The 15,507-nt window shown below is 29.9% G+C and overlaps 2 protein-coding genes across 2 annotated transcripts; one reads left to right on the top strand and one right to left on the bottom strand.

Annotated features, from left to right (window-relative positions):
- Positions 1-4,498: 4,498 nt before the first annotated feature.
- LOTGIDRAFT_117662 (hypothetical protein) lies at positions 4,499-9,208 on the top strand (the record flags this gene model as incomplete). Its single annotated transcript, XM_009055986.1, has 7 exons — positions 4,499-4,681; positions 6,080-6,183; positions 6,417-6,608; positions 6,879-7,867; positions 8,129-8,247; positions 8,474-8,713; positions 9,056-9,208. 7 exons carry the CDS (start codon positions 4,499-4,501, stop codon positions 9,206-9,208), a joined length of 1,980 nt encoding a protein of 659 aa, XP_009054234.1.
- A 3,732-nt stretch (positions 9,209-12,940) lies between these two features.
- On the bottom strand, positions 12,941-15,205 carry LOTGIDRAFT_117394 (hypothetical protein; the record flags this gene model as incomplete). Its single annotated transcript, XM_009055985.1, has 8 exons — positions 12,941-13,072; positions 13,199-13,312; positions 13,658-13,794; positions 14,082-14,180; positions 14,357-14,472; positions 14,579-14,664; positions 14,779-14,870; positions 15,043-15,205. 8 exons carry the CDS (start codon positions 15,203-15,205, stop codon positions 12,941-12,943), a joined length of 939 nt encoding a protein of 312 aa, XP_009054233.1.
- Between the last annotated feature and the right edge of the window lie 302 nt (positions 15,206-15,507).

The following is a 15,507-nucleotide window of genomic DNA, read 5'->3' as shown; positions in this document are numbered from 1 at the left end:
TGTTGGTGCATGAAGTATTAATTATAGTCATTAACTGATCCTTTGAAAAGATTTTCTTTTAAAGTTATGACTAAGCTAATTAAAGAGACCACACATTTTCATATTAGAAGCTTGACTGGTTTGAACTCTTAAAAGTTCATAACCTTTTAAATTTGTATTGTTAACTGGAGATTTACAATATGTAACCTCAACAATACCAAAGTTACAAGTTGGAAGGAGCACATTCTAGCCAATAGAAGGAAGTCCATACTATAAATTTGATTTGATTAAAAGGTAAAAGGTATATCAAGAGGTTTTTTTTTAGTCCAGCCCTTGATTTTAAGAGCCTATGGCACTTACCTGATCCCTACACCTTAATTAGTGTCATCAGCAATTTCGTTACCATGGATGCAGGATAGGCATTTGATTCAGTGAATTTTGTTAAAGGTGAATACCCAATCAATCAAATTTTGCATTGTGACAGAGTAAGAATAGAGGTTAAATATCAAAAACACTATCAAATTTGAAGTTTAAGGTGCATGTACTCTGATTAACTGTTTATGTGTAAAATTGAAATCAGTGAAAATGTTTGCATAATGGTAATTTGGTAATAGATAGTTTACAAATTATAACAGATATTTTGATTTTATGATTTTGTGGCAAAGTTGATGAGAGTATTGTCTTTTATTTTGCTTTTATGATCCCATGTCAGTAGGATGTTATCAATTGATAATATGATTGTTTTATGTTTTGATTGTATGATCCTATGTCAGTAGGATGTTATCAATTGTTAATAGGATTGTCTTATATTTTGATTGTAAGATCCCATGTCAGTAGCATGCTACCAATTGTTAATAGGATTGTCTTATATTTTGATTGTATGATCCCATGTCAGTAGGATGTTATCAATTGATAAAATGATTGTCTTATATTTTGATTGTATGATCCCATGTCAGTGATCCCATGTCAGTAGGATGTTATCAATTGATAATAGGATTGTCTTATATTTTGATTGTTTTGATTCCATGTCAGTAGGATGTTATCAATTGATAATAGGATTGTCTTATATTTTGATTGTTTTGATCCCATGTCAGTAGCATGTTATCAATTGGTAATAGGATTGTCTTATATTTTGATTGTATGATCCCATGTCAGTAGCATGTTATCAATTGATAATAGGATTGTTTTATATTTTGATTGTATGATTCCATGTCAGTAGGATGCTATCAATTGATAATATGATTGTCTTATATTTTGATTGTATGATTCCATGTCAGTAGCATGCTACCAATTGTTAATAGGATTGTCTTATATTTTGATTGTATGATCCCATGTCAGTAGGATGTTATCAATTGTTAATAGGTTTGTCTTATATTTTGATTGTATGATCCCATGTCAGTAGGATGTTAGCAATTGATAATAGGATTGTCTTATATTTTGATTGTATGATCCCATGTCAGTAGGATGTTATCAATTGTTAATAGGTTTGTCTTATATTTTGATTGTATGATCCCATGTCAGTAGGATGTTATCAATTGATAATAGGATTGTCTTATATTTTGATTGTTATGATCCCATGTCAGTAGGATGTTATCAATTGATAATAGGATTGTCTTATATTTTGATTGTATGATTCCATGTCAGTAGGATGTTATCAATTGATAACAGGATTGTTTTATATTTTGATTGTATGATCCCATGTCAGTAGGATGTTATCAATTGTTAATAGGATTGTCTTATATTTTGATTGTATGATTCCATGTCAGTAGGATGTTATCAATTGATAATAGGATTGTTTTATATTTTGATTGTATGATCCCATGTCAGTAGGATGTTATCAATTGATAATAGGATTGTCTTATATTTTGATTGTATGATCCCATGTCAGTAGGATGTTATCAATTGTTAATAGGATTGTCTTATATTTTGATTGTATGATCCCATGTCAGTAGGATGTTATAAATTGATAATAGGATTGTCTTATGTTTTGACGGAATGATCCCATGTCAGTAGGATGTTATCAATTGATAATAGGATTGTCTTATATTTTGACTGTATGATCCCATGTCAATAGGATGTTATCAATTGATAAATGGATTGTCTGATATTTTGTTTTTATGAACTTGTGGCAGTACTTGTTACTAGGTGTAGTTGATGAAGATTTGATTGAAATTTTGAATTTGGCTATTACTTTTTTGATATTTAGCCTTTTGATCTTTTATCTAAGGTGTTTTATCATTTGTTTGATCTTTTGACTTAGTTGACTTTAATATCACATTCATTGCAGTATTAGACTTGTAATCTGTTTTTAATCTTTTTTAGCCACTTAATTGAGAGGTGCTGTAGAATGTGGACTGAGTTTCTAAATTTCTCACAATGCAACTACATTTAACTTTGATTTTACAACTATGTAATACTCTTATACTTTCTGTCCATCTACAATCTGAATTCAAGATCTTATGCTATTTCAAATCTTGTTTGTCATTGTTATAATATTCTGATTCTGTCCAATTTATGTAATGGACTACAGCACAGAAATTTTTGTGAGGAGTATCCAACTTGAATGCTTTGTTGTCTCATTATAAGAGAGCAGGTGTATAGTATACAGGTATTTTCTTTGTTAGTTGACAACTGCTCATTTTAAATATAGGTTTAGATATGTATCAACTTGGACAAGATCAGTAAGGTATTTTGATATACAGTATAATATATTTATATAAAGCTTGATTTATAATTTATTAGGTTGCTATTCAAAGATATATAGATTCAGATTGATTAGAAAGTAGCTCCTTTTTTAATCAAACCTTCATAGGTAAATTTTTCTTGTATTTTAGGGGAACTGACAATATAATCTTTAATGTTTTGATTCAAATTTGATGAAAAAAAGGAATAAATTTAGAGTTTGTTTTTTGATTAGGTTTAATAACAAAATTATGGAATGGTAAAGGCAATGGTATATGGGGTACCATCTTCACAATGGTCCACTTTCTTGTTTCAAAGAATGCAGCAATTTGAGACTGTCAAAAATTATGCATGAAATCTTGGGCTCTGTTTTGCGGTATTCGCTAGCATTGATCTGATCATATTGCTGACTGTGAACAAAGAAAGTTGGGGTACGAACTTTGTGCCATTAGTCATTTAATAACCTATTTGATATCAACAATTAACATTTCTACTTTAAATATTTGATAATAATATAAGGCTAAGGAAGTAATTTTGTGGGTGATTGTTTTTTTTAATTATAAATATTATAAAAGAGTGGTGTAGTTTATAGAAATTTGAAATTCAAGGAAATAAAATAGAATCTATATTGTTATCATAAGTTTATTCTTTATCATTGTATTCAAATTAACATTATCAAAAAATGTATATTGTGTTATATATTATTTGAAGTAGTTTTATGGAGAGTTTTATAACTATTTTATGGCAGACACATTAATGTTATTTATATGCAAAGAAATAGAAAAATTATCTAGAAGTTTCCATGTGTGATGCATAAGTTTCTGTTTCATGGTTGTCACATTGAAGATTGTGGAAAGTAACAAACAAATTTACTAAAGGGACAGCTTCACCATTTGTCCAACCACTTGTACCTTAGTTTCAGAAACAGGAATGTTTTAGCTAAGCTAATCAATTACATTTGAACTTTCAACTCCAAGTGTGTCCAGAATTATCCGTGTTTGAGTTGATTCTTATTGAGACTCATATAGAAAAGAAATATAAGTGAAATTTCTAGTTTGAGGCATTAAGGAATAATGCGATTTTTGACATTTTCAGTACTTCTGAAGACTATTTACAAATATTCAAGAATCAAAATGGGACACCTGTCCCTTTAATAACTAACTATTGTCACAGGATCATAAAAGCAAAATAAAAGACACTCCTAGTATCAACTGGTAACCTTTTGCCACAAAATCATAAAATCAAAATATCTGTTATCATTTGTTAACTACCTATTACAAAGTGATCATGTTGTCAAAAAGGCTTATGCAAAAATTTAGTAACTGAAACATTTTCACTGATTTCAATTTTACACATAAACAAAATACATATAATCAAGTCCCAAATTAACCCCCAAATATGACAAACCACAGTCTCTAATGGACATTTTAGAATGGGTGCAAATGAGACATATTGATAATTGATATAGATGTACCTAGGCAAAGTTAATTTTGTTACAGTCAGACAATTTTGATATGCCAAAGTTGAACTAGCACTGACACTGTATTGCTCACTTATGTTAATGTTTATATTGTTTAAATGAAATCTTATAAAACAGTATTTAATGCTTTTAACATGGAATTGAAGATATCATATTATGTTATTTGAAAATATGATATACTAAAACTTATTAAATTGATTAAAAACTCTAAATTCTAAATATTATATTATTTTCGGATTATTGAACTAAGTACTGTTCTAATGTCATGTCATGTCATTAATTGTTGTTGATGAAACTAAATTTTCCTTATCAACTTTTATATTTTTCAGAATAAGATAATGATATTAGATGTCCAGAATGGTTAATCAACAACAGGGACAATATGAGATAGTGAAATGTGTAGTGGTGGGAGATTCAGGGGTAGGAAAGACCTGTTTGATACGTGCTCTAGCTTGTAATGCTAAATATGATCTTGCCGAACTTGTTAAAACTCATGTAGCTACAGTCTGGGCAATAGACCACTATCAAAATGATCTTGAGGTAATTAAATTTTTGAAGTATCTGAAGAATCTGAAACATGTTAGAGTTTCACGCTGTGTAATCTTCATACAACTGACCTATTTTAGTTATTGTCCTTGCTCATATTGATATATACTGCTAATGCTAATTATACTTGATGTATGTATCGTTTTTCAGTTTTAGTCAAACATACGTTTGATTTAATAGTTGATTTAATAGCCAAAACTTCAAATCAATTACCACCTGATAGAACTTGATTTAAGCTATTTGTTTCAACTTTTCAGTACTAAAATCTCCCAAATTGTTTTCATGCAATTCAGCCTGAAGGTACTATTGAAATTAAGATCGTTTTCTATTCCATTCTCATGTACTTGTACATAGATATTACCTAGATACAGCCTGTGAGAATGTCAACAATGGTCATGGAAGTGACAACAGTCTAAAACTACGTACTCTCTTGATAAATTTAAGGAAAATTGCATAACAGATTTTAATTCTGAAAAGTGATCAGCTTTTGATGGCAATATCTAGAAGATTTTCCCTTTAAAGTTATTTGTATGTTTAATGACATGTTCATGTTATAATGTAAATTAATGGGGTATTTAATAAAGTGTTAAATGACAACATTCAATCTGTATCTACCGTGCATGAAGATCTATTGTGTTTATACTGCATATTTGCTATAGAAAATTTACATAGGTTTTTACCAAGTTCTTTTATTTTTTCGTATTATTTTTGTAAAGTATAAAATATAAACAAAGCAAAAATGAATTACTAAATTTAGAATCTATGTCATTATTATATATATAGCCTGAAGGTATATATCAGTTTTCACTCAAGTGGTCATATGTTAAAAAAAAAAGTAAAAATTATGCAGATGAGATTAAATTGACATTCTATTTGTCACCATAATAGCCAAGGGCTGTATATTTATATATTTTTTAGAATATAGTACAAGGTAAATAGAGTCATCAGTCATCATACTGACCTAAAAATATCTCTACAAATCATAACAAATCTAGTTTTAGTATAATAATAAACATATATGCCATGCCATTGAATTTTAAAATATATACGTACCAAAAAAAAAATTGAGATCTGAACCCTTGCAAAATAGATAAGGTCAAAAATTTCATGTATTCTAACTTTAATGGAATAATCTTACATAAAAATAGTATCACGTTATAAAATTTTACTTTCTGCAAATTAACAACTGGTTGACAGGTTATTAGCTTTCATCAATGTATTCTAATTATCATTGGAATCTAAAACAAAGAAATAAAATTTTCAGTAAGACAATATATGGAAAAAGTGTACCTTTCACCCAATGGTCATTCTATATTAGGCATTTTGCAAACTACCCATTGCTAGTTAGATCTTTATCTTGCCATAATCCTTATTAGACAACTTGTATTATAGGTATTAGATAGATCATGGTGTGATGTAGATGGTGTTAGAGTATCATTAAGATTATGGGATACATTTGGTTACCATGATAAACAGAGGGAATTCTCTTATAAAGGGTAAGTTTGTATAAATATACATACTGAAGAAACCTATATACAAAGTTGACAAATGTACAAACCCAACTGCAATTGCCGAGTAATCATGTGATTACCTCCATGGTAGTATTCACAAATAAAGGTTAAGGTGATGAAAACAATGACAAAATACCATGTTTGCTTTGGTTAATGGCATTTAAGAAATTAAATTCTAAGTCAATTAATATATTTATCTGTTTGTTTTTGTTTTGCAGTGCTGATGTTATAGTGCTATGTTTTAGTACAGTAAAACCATTATCATTAAAGAATGTACGTAGAGTATGGTATCCTGAAATACGCCGTGTCATGCCAACAACACCTATAATATTAGTTGGTACTAGAGCTGATCTTAGATATCTTTATAATGATGAAAAATATCTTCAAACTCAAAAAGGATTACTTTATGTGTAAGTAAAATATTGTGGGTTTTACTTGATTAAATTAGCAGCTATTATGATAACTAGAAACAAATTGAATTGAGTTCCTAATGTTGTATTTCAATTACAGAATATAATGAAACCATTTATGTTTGTGGGCACCATTTTTCAGCTATTTGTCCTCAGAAGAATTTTTCTGGAGATGTAAATTTGTGGATCGAAATCACATCTTTGATTGTGAAAATAGAAATTAGATTAGAGATTAGACGTAAATATGACACAGTTTGTTGAAAGTAAAAGTTATGATTATGTATATATTTTCAGACCTATTGAAGAAAAAGACCTAATAACACCAGAAATAGGACGAGATGTAGCTAAAGACATTGGTGCTCCTTATTATGAATCTAGTGTATTATCTCATCATGGTATAGAAGATGTGTTCATTAACGCTTGTAGAGCTGCCCTCATAGAGAGACGCAAACTTAAATTCTGGCATGCTCAATTACGTCATGTTCAGCGACCATTAATTCAGTCCCCTATGAGAATACCTAAACCAACCATTGCAGATGTTATCATTCCACCATCAACATTAAATTCAGATTTACTTCAACTCCTTCATCATCAAATAGAAGGCGATGTTATATTTACTGTTCAAGGCACTTGTATTCAAGCTCATAAAATTTGCTTAATGTTAACTTGTCCCATTTTTGAGGAACTTTTTTCTTTAGATATTCTTAGACAATATCCTACGGGAAAGAAAAACAGACATTCTCTAAGATTATCATTATTAGGTACCGGAAACAGTAGTACTGATATGGATAAACTTATAGAAAGTGATACGGAATCGGTTAGCACTGATGGAGAACTCTCTAGTCAAAGAATGTCAGGATTTGAGAATCTTTTGAACATTGACAATGCTAATGGTAATTTTCCAGTTATAACATCATATAATAAAAAGGCTATTGACACAGTTGAGCTAAAATATTGCGATGATCCTTTTAAACCAAGTGAATCATATTTACAGACTGTAGTGACACTTAACAGGGAGATAACTCCTAGAGCCTTTCAAGTCATATTGGAATATCTTTATACTGGAATGGTTAAAGAAGTTGCTTGTATAAATGAGATTAAACGCGCTGCTGAAATTTTTGAAATGACGAACTTGATTATTATCATATCAAATCTTCAGAAAAATGAAAGTTATTTGAATAAAGCTCTTGAAAAAGAATTCCATGAAAAGAGACAGTCTAAAATTCATGAGCTAGCTCTAGGATTAGAACTCTTGACAGGTAAATTCTTTTTAGTTTCATTTTCCCATAGTTAGATTAGATTCAAGACATGTCTTTTGATGCAATAAGCTTGTCATGTGTAGGACCCATTTCTTGATAACTTGACGAAGCATGTGATAGTGAAATCAACAATATGATAGTCTCTTTGGTTTGGATATCCCATATTGATTGGTTAAAAGGAATTGTCCTTAGAAATAACTGTTGTTGTCAGAATATTCTGACCTAATTGGAATGTTTTGTTTTTTAATATTTTATTTATAGATATAAGATTTAAAGTTGATGATGGTATAGTATCAGCTCATAAACCATTATTAATGGCTAGATGTGAAATGATGCAGGCTATGTTTAGTGGAGATTTTAGAGAATCAGTTGCAGAAGTGGTAGGTTGTATGTTGATAATATAAGAATCAGATATCTTAGTTTTAGTATGCAGAAATAAAGACATCAAAGGTTTATATTGTTATGCCCTACAGCATCAAATTAAGTTATTTGGTATAGACTCATATTCAGTCATGTGTTCTGAAAAAAACATTGTTAATACCAAATGATGTGTAAACATATTTCCACTTTGATCGGAAAGATTTGTTTACAATAAATTACTTTCAGGTGCCATTTCCAGGCGTATCAAAATATACATTTCAAGCCCTACAGGAATTTCTGTATACTGATGAACCACCATCTATGACAGGTGTAGACTTTATAGATTTAATAGGACTAACTAATCAGATGTGTTTACCTAGATTAATTCGTATCACAGAGAATTTTATTATCAATGAATTATCTAAAAGTGAAAAGAATGGTGAAGATATTATTGAAGAAGTTATGTCACTTTTAGAACCTTGTCAGGTAACTTCAATTTCTAGTTATTTTTACACAATATGTTTAAAAATGTTGAACTTTGCAGACACTTTATGAATCATGCTAGATCATCTTGAAGCACTAATAGTTGAGATTTCAGATAGTCAAATGCCAATGTTGTGCAATTTGACAATTTAGATTTTCTTAATTTAGATCTTAGTTGCCCTTAGAACTTTTACTGTAGAAGTAACAGCATTTGGCAAACATGTATTTATTATTTTGTAAACATATGTCTTTTTTTCTGATAAATGTCTACAAATGAAATTCTGTTCACTATTATAAAATATTTCATATAAGACTTTGTTCTTCATGTCATTCAATATTTTATAGTTACACAGAGCAAATCAGTTAGCTAAATGGTGTTTAATGTATCTTTGCTGTCATTATAAAGACTTACACCAAAAATACCATAAATTATATAAAACTTTAGAGAAAGAAAATATTGATTATATAGAAAAACATCGCTGGCCTCCTGTTTGGTAAGTGTTTTGCATAGTACTACTGCTATTGCCCATCATGCCAAGATATCGATATCACAATTTGGGCTAATTGATAAAATAGAGCACTTTATCTTTCAAGTTTCAATGATTATTTACTACTGTGTATTTTAAGAGGATAAGACTATAAAACATGAACTTGTAATATAATAATTTATTGTCAAAAGATTAACTGTTGATACGTTTATGTTCACTTATCGAACATTTCATGCATTTGGATAATGTTTAGTTATATGTGTAAAGTTGTTTGATTAGTATGCCTTGTATTATCAATACACAACCAGGTATTACAATACACATATTATGACATGTCATATCACAATGTATCGATATATATTTCTCTAGCACTAATTAGTCAAAATTTTCGTTCCATTTTTTATTAGCTTTATTTTTAATATAGCCATTTCAGGCTAATGGCCTGGTTTCTATTCTCTTTACCGCTGGCATTTTGTGACAAGATGTTTATCAGGTTAGGTCAAAAGGTTAAATTGACGAACGCTCAAGAGGGCTGTCATTAGACCCCAACTAAGTGGCTACACCAAAAATAAAAGCTAATAGACAAAATAGAAAGAAAGTTTGGTCTAATCTTAATTAGTCTGCATAGTACACAACTATAAAAAGGTCAGTCACTGAATTACTGTCTCACAAAAATTAGTTCTTTAGTTTAGGTAAAAAACAGATGTTGAGCTTCAGGTAATCTCACTTCGAAAAAAACTTTTGTCTAATTGCTAGTTGTGAACTCAGTATCCTTTAAATCCATACAGAATACATACAGCTAATATCATTTTGTTATTTCTATTATCATTTCAATTTATTTTGTAGGTATTTAAAAGAAGTAGAACATTTTGAGAAATCTTCACAAGCTTCATCTGGTCTTTGTGAACAGAAACAACGTCAAGATTTTAATAGATGGCCAGGCTGTTCTAGTGGTTGTTTATGTTTCTGTAGAAGAGGTAGAGCTCATTTTGATCGTGGTGATAGAATTGAGATGCCTATTTGATGAAAAGTAAAGAATTGTGTAGAATGGGTTACACTTATTTTAATTGCAACAAGTAACTGGGTTAACACTTTAAGAGGTCCAAACATGGCAAAAGAACATATGATTTGATGAGTTTGTTTACAAATTGAATTTAGATGTTTTGAAATGACTGGAGATAATCAGGGCAGTATTCAGTCTGATTGAAATACAAATTCTGTATTTTGTCTTGCTTTCTGTATTTTGATCAATATTTACAACATTTATATGTTGTATTATGTGTGACCCTTCTTCTAATCGATTCCTTTAAAATTTGCCATGTGTTTATTTGTGTTCAGTCTGTAACATTGAGTTGAGACCATGTTTTGATTTGTTCCAAACTTGAACATGTATCATGTCAGATCTATATTGAGTGAAGTAACAAACAGGATTTGTTATTTCAGATTTGAAATTTCACCTCCTATCTGAAATTTGTCCATGTTTATTTCTGAAAGCTAATTATTTATCAGGGTGGTCACCTTTAATTTATTAAGATTGTTAACTTTTAAACTTTCACTTGTTATAAAAGAGCACCTATTTATTATCAACATTGTCAATGAACAATTCTTTGCATGTTATTTAAATGGAAATGATAGTCTTAAAATGATCAAATGGCATTAGTAAAAATAGATACAGTGACACATGTTATCATCTATTAATTTGTTTTTCAAAAGGGACATTTTCATGTAAATTTTAGACATCAATAATTGTTATGATATTCAAAATACTGTGATTAGTAGGTGTCTATCCAGACAGTTTGAGATTAGCAGAAAAAATCAAATTTTTTGTTTATGTACCTTGATTTAAATTAGATATTTAAGTTATACAGTTTAAGGGCTTTTTCGATATTATAGATCAGTATTGTATGTAAAAACTTTGTGTTCAGTATTTTGCTGAATCAGCCAGTCTTGATCGCATTAAAATAAGAATGGCATGAAATAGAATCATACATTTATTATATGGAAATTTATCAAAAATGCTAGTTTGCAGTTTTATGGATATAAACTTTTCCCAGCTTAAGCTCTATTTTCGCATTCCATATTGAATAGTTGACAGTTGCAATTGAAGAAATTGACATGTAAAGTTTCCAGATTGTTAACATTCTCATATATAGTAGGCATTATCTACAAGGTAGAAAGTTAAAAATGTCTTGGCTACTTTGAATATTGCCACTTCTGAAGGTATGTGGATGATTTCATTCATAGAATCTTGACGTTATGTATAAATTCAAGTCAAGAGATACTGCCAATGATATTCAATCACCCATTAATACATCACAATTATTTATTCCCAATTGTTAATCATGCATTATTATATAAATTCCTTAGTGCTTTCATTGTCAAAGTCTATTTATGTTTTATGTTGTGCAATATAATCTCATTGTAGGTTTATCTTCCAAATTAAACTTCATTTAGTTTTCATTTCTCATGTTGTTTATAGGACCTATTGAGAGGGATATAGTTCCCTAAGCTGAATGCTAAGCTGATATGCCATTCTATTCTAAGCTGTGCCGTGAAAGAACAGGGTTGGTTTTGAAATTTAATGTGTTATCAGTAGCTAAATGTTGGACTTAAACTCTTCTAGTATCCAATTCTCACACAGTGATTAAATCTTGAGAGATTACCGTTGTAGGACTTGATTGTTTGGGAGGGGGCAAGCAATATATCCAGATGGGGTGTGGATCATAAAAGTAGGGAAAGGGGAGAAGCATTAAAACTTTCTGGAGCATCAATAAAAATAAGAATTAATGAATTGACCTCAATATAAATATTGTGATGATATGGGAAGGCTGTCATTGCCCCCCTGTTGCAGAGATTGCTAAATAAACACATTTAGCAATTAAGATTTATATTACAAAGTACCTTAAATACTGTTGGACCAACATTTTGTGTCTTTGCAAAGCAAATTATCTTTTGAAACTTGGATGCTTTTAAAAGAAAAGAAATCTTTATAAAAGTATCAACAATTTACCATGGCAGATTGAATACAGCATATTTATATGTTATATCCCAACTTTCTCATCTGCTAAATTAATAGAAATAATGTCAGTGGATAAACGCAGAGTCTTCAAGAGGTTTGAATTTCAGCATCATTGAACTAAACAATTTTAAGATTTTTCTGTCGTATAGCAAATTTCCTAACAAGAAACCAACAACATAAACAATTTCCTGTCAAGGTTTTAAAAAATGTGCACATAGAACTTAAATATTTTACACAGTGCAGAAAAACATGGCTGTAAAATCAACCACAGTTGTTCAAAACTTGCTAATTTCAGAAAATAATCTTGTAATGTGGTACCTTAATACAGAACATACACTAAACTAAAACATACTTAAGTCAATACTTATACATGTACAACATTTTGATCAAAATTTCAAAGTATATTCCATCTAAAAGATTTGTGCATATTCAAGGAAATACAAAAACAGGTACAGTAGTTCAACTTATTTTGAGGTTGTTTAAGCAGTCTTGTACATTGTCAATTACCATTACATCATGTCTCCTCACTTTCTGGTGCTTTCTTCTTTTTTGGTTTATACCTATAAAATAAATATGTGAAACAAAATTTCACTGAAGAATGTGTATTATGTGCATTATGTGTAAACAACAAGATCTCCTGACAGTTGGAAAGATACAGAAAATGCTCACGTTACTGAAAGATACTAAAATAATTACCCTGATAAAAATAATAGATTTATTTACTTACTTTTCCCAATCTTTATGATTTAAGACAGAAAAATCTTTCTCACAAGTAATATCTTCTAAATACCACATTAACTTTAATAATTCACTATCTTTATCACGATTAAAATGGGCTTTACGGAATGGTCGGATCTGAAAGAATGATGTTGGGCTTACTTTGTTAACTAAGGTAATCTGCAACATTCAGGTATAATGGCAATGCTTAGGAACCTAGCTACATTACTCTTATAACATATAAGGGATTGAAGAAAAACCTACTCTTAATCCAGTCTGTGGATTCATTATGAAATTTCTTCTGATATCATCAAACATGATAGTGTTAGCAGCACTCCATTGTTTATATTTACCCCATATCACACCCAGTGGTTTGACCTACAAAATTAATAACAGATTAGATATGACATGAAATAAACATCATTTTTACATCCTACTCTTCTGCATCAAACAAATTTGAAGAATCATAATACAAGTTATTAGTAGAATGAAAAAGCATCCCTCACTATTTATTATGTACATTTGCATTAGCATTTTGTATTGGATGTCTTTTTGAAGAGGTTTGTGCCACAGTTCTAGCAAAATTTCCCTCATTCCACCCTGAATCAGGAGCATGTAAGACTGGCAACTCTATATTACTTCACTTATTGAATATCTTGATTAACAGACTGATAGGGCACCTTTAATTTCATTAAAAGGGATAAATTTAAGTTATATGCTTACATCTATAAGGCCATATTTTGGAGTATGTACAGATATCATAGCATCACTATCTAGATAAAAGCAGATCTTGTAATCTTTATGAGAACTAACACCTAAACCATTCATTTTAGTTTCTATCCATTTCATACCAGTGGCAGCTACAAAACAAATAAAAATTATAAACAAATGTAAAAATTCATTTCAGTTCTAAATGTGCAATTTTACTCCAAAAATTGCAAACTTTGTAGATCTAATTATAACACATAGTAACAGACAATGGTTTGATATCATATTGTTAGGTCGTTTTCTCAGAGTAGGTTTGAAAGAGGATTTAAAAAAAAATGTTTTGAAGGCAATTTAACTTGAAACAGATATTTTTCACAATTTTGTTCAAATTTTATGACTGCAAGGGAAGTTCAATTTGTAAAAAATCAAAAACACTTACACCAGATAACTATATCATAATATAAATATGCTGCTTTTAAAAAATCATGTAAATATGGTCTCATTAATTCAGCAGGAGTTTCTGCAACTGATCTGTGATCTGAAAAAATCAATACATAAACTATATAACCTGAGCTTACCTCAGAGAATCAAGGATCAGGACATCTGACAGAACTAACTTAAATAATGTGTTTTGCAACAACTCTGATCCAAGCCATTCTCTAAATCTGCATCAGTATATCACAAAATCTAACTAAATGAAATGTGAATACTTACCAAAAAGAGTATAATCAATATCTAAGACTAATAATCTCTTCCCTTCTCTTGGTTCATTAAGTATTTTGATTTCATAGTCTTTAATTCTTTTTTCTATCTTGGCCAAGAACTCTTCTCTAAAAGTAATTATATAATTGGATTTAAATATACTTACAATCATTTCAAAACAACAAAATGCTATTAGAGATCTCACACAACTGGTTATGATTATTGAATACAGACCTATTTTCAATGGCTATCTCATCTTCTTCAATATCAAAATCATTTATAACATCTGGCATGACAGCAGGTGGTTCTGTTACTTTGGCCTAGAATATACAGTAAAAATTGGTTTAATGTAGCTAATTTAACATTGCATCTTATGCATTATTCCATTCAAAATCAACTAAAACCTTGATACTTGACAGAAAGATTTTACATACCAGCTCTTCTTCCCTTGTCCCCATCATCATTATCTTAGTTTTAGGTTTGATCTGTAATGTGGATAACTGGATCTCTTTGTCTGGAAGTTTACCTATAAATATAGAATATACAAATCTGCATTATCATTTCGATTCATCAAATTTCAAACTGCACCAAAATCCTACTCTAAATTAGTATTAATGACATAAGTTCAAACCTGCAAAACTAAAAGTAAAACTCAAACTGGACATACTCAAAACAAAAAAGTTTAGGCCCTAATTCACCTTTGATTTTAAGTCCTAATAATTTTTGTCTTTCTGGTAAAACGTTTGTTTTCTTAAAGACGGCATCTTTGAGATCTGCTACTGTGTCTGTTTCAACCAAACCCGATATAACATACTCTTGTCCACTCCATTTTATAATCAAATCTCCCACTTCACCAGACATTTTTCCTTTTCCGTCTGCAAAATGTAAACAAACTAGCACCTGCTTCCGGTGCAAAACGTCACAAATATTGTGCAATACGTCATAAGCCATGATTTCTGTTTTCGCATAAAGTGAATATAATTTACAAAAACTCATATCTAGAATTGAATTGAGATGGATATTTTTTTCATAAACTTATGAAAAAACAAATTAAGATTTTTCAAGTGTAAACACTCTCAAAAAGTAAAGTGTTTTCTTCGAACTGTTGGCTATCTTGTTAAATGTAGCTTTTTGCCTACTGCATTTATGGCTGCAAAATTTAG

Source organism: Lottia gigantea, assembly GCF_000327385.1.
Source record: "Lottia gigantea unplaced genomic scaffold LOTGIsca_26, whole genome shotgun sequence".
NCBI classification, from domain to species: domain Eukaryota; kingdom Metazoa; phylum Mollusca; class Gastropoda; family Lottiidae; genus Lottia; species Lottia gigantea.
The sequence above is the reverse complement of the archived record's forward strand: the minus strand, read 5'-3'. Positions and strand labels throughout refer to the sequence as shown.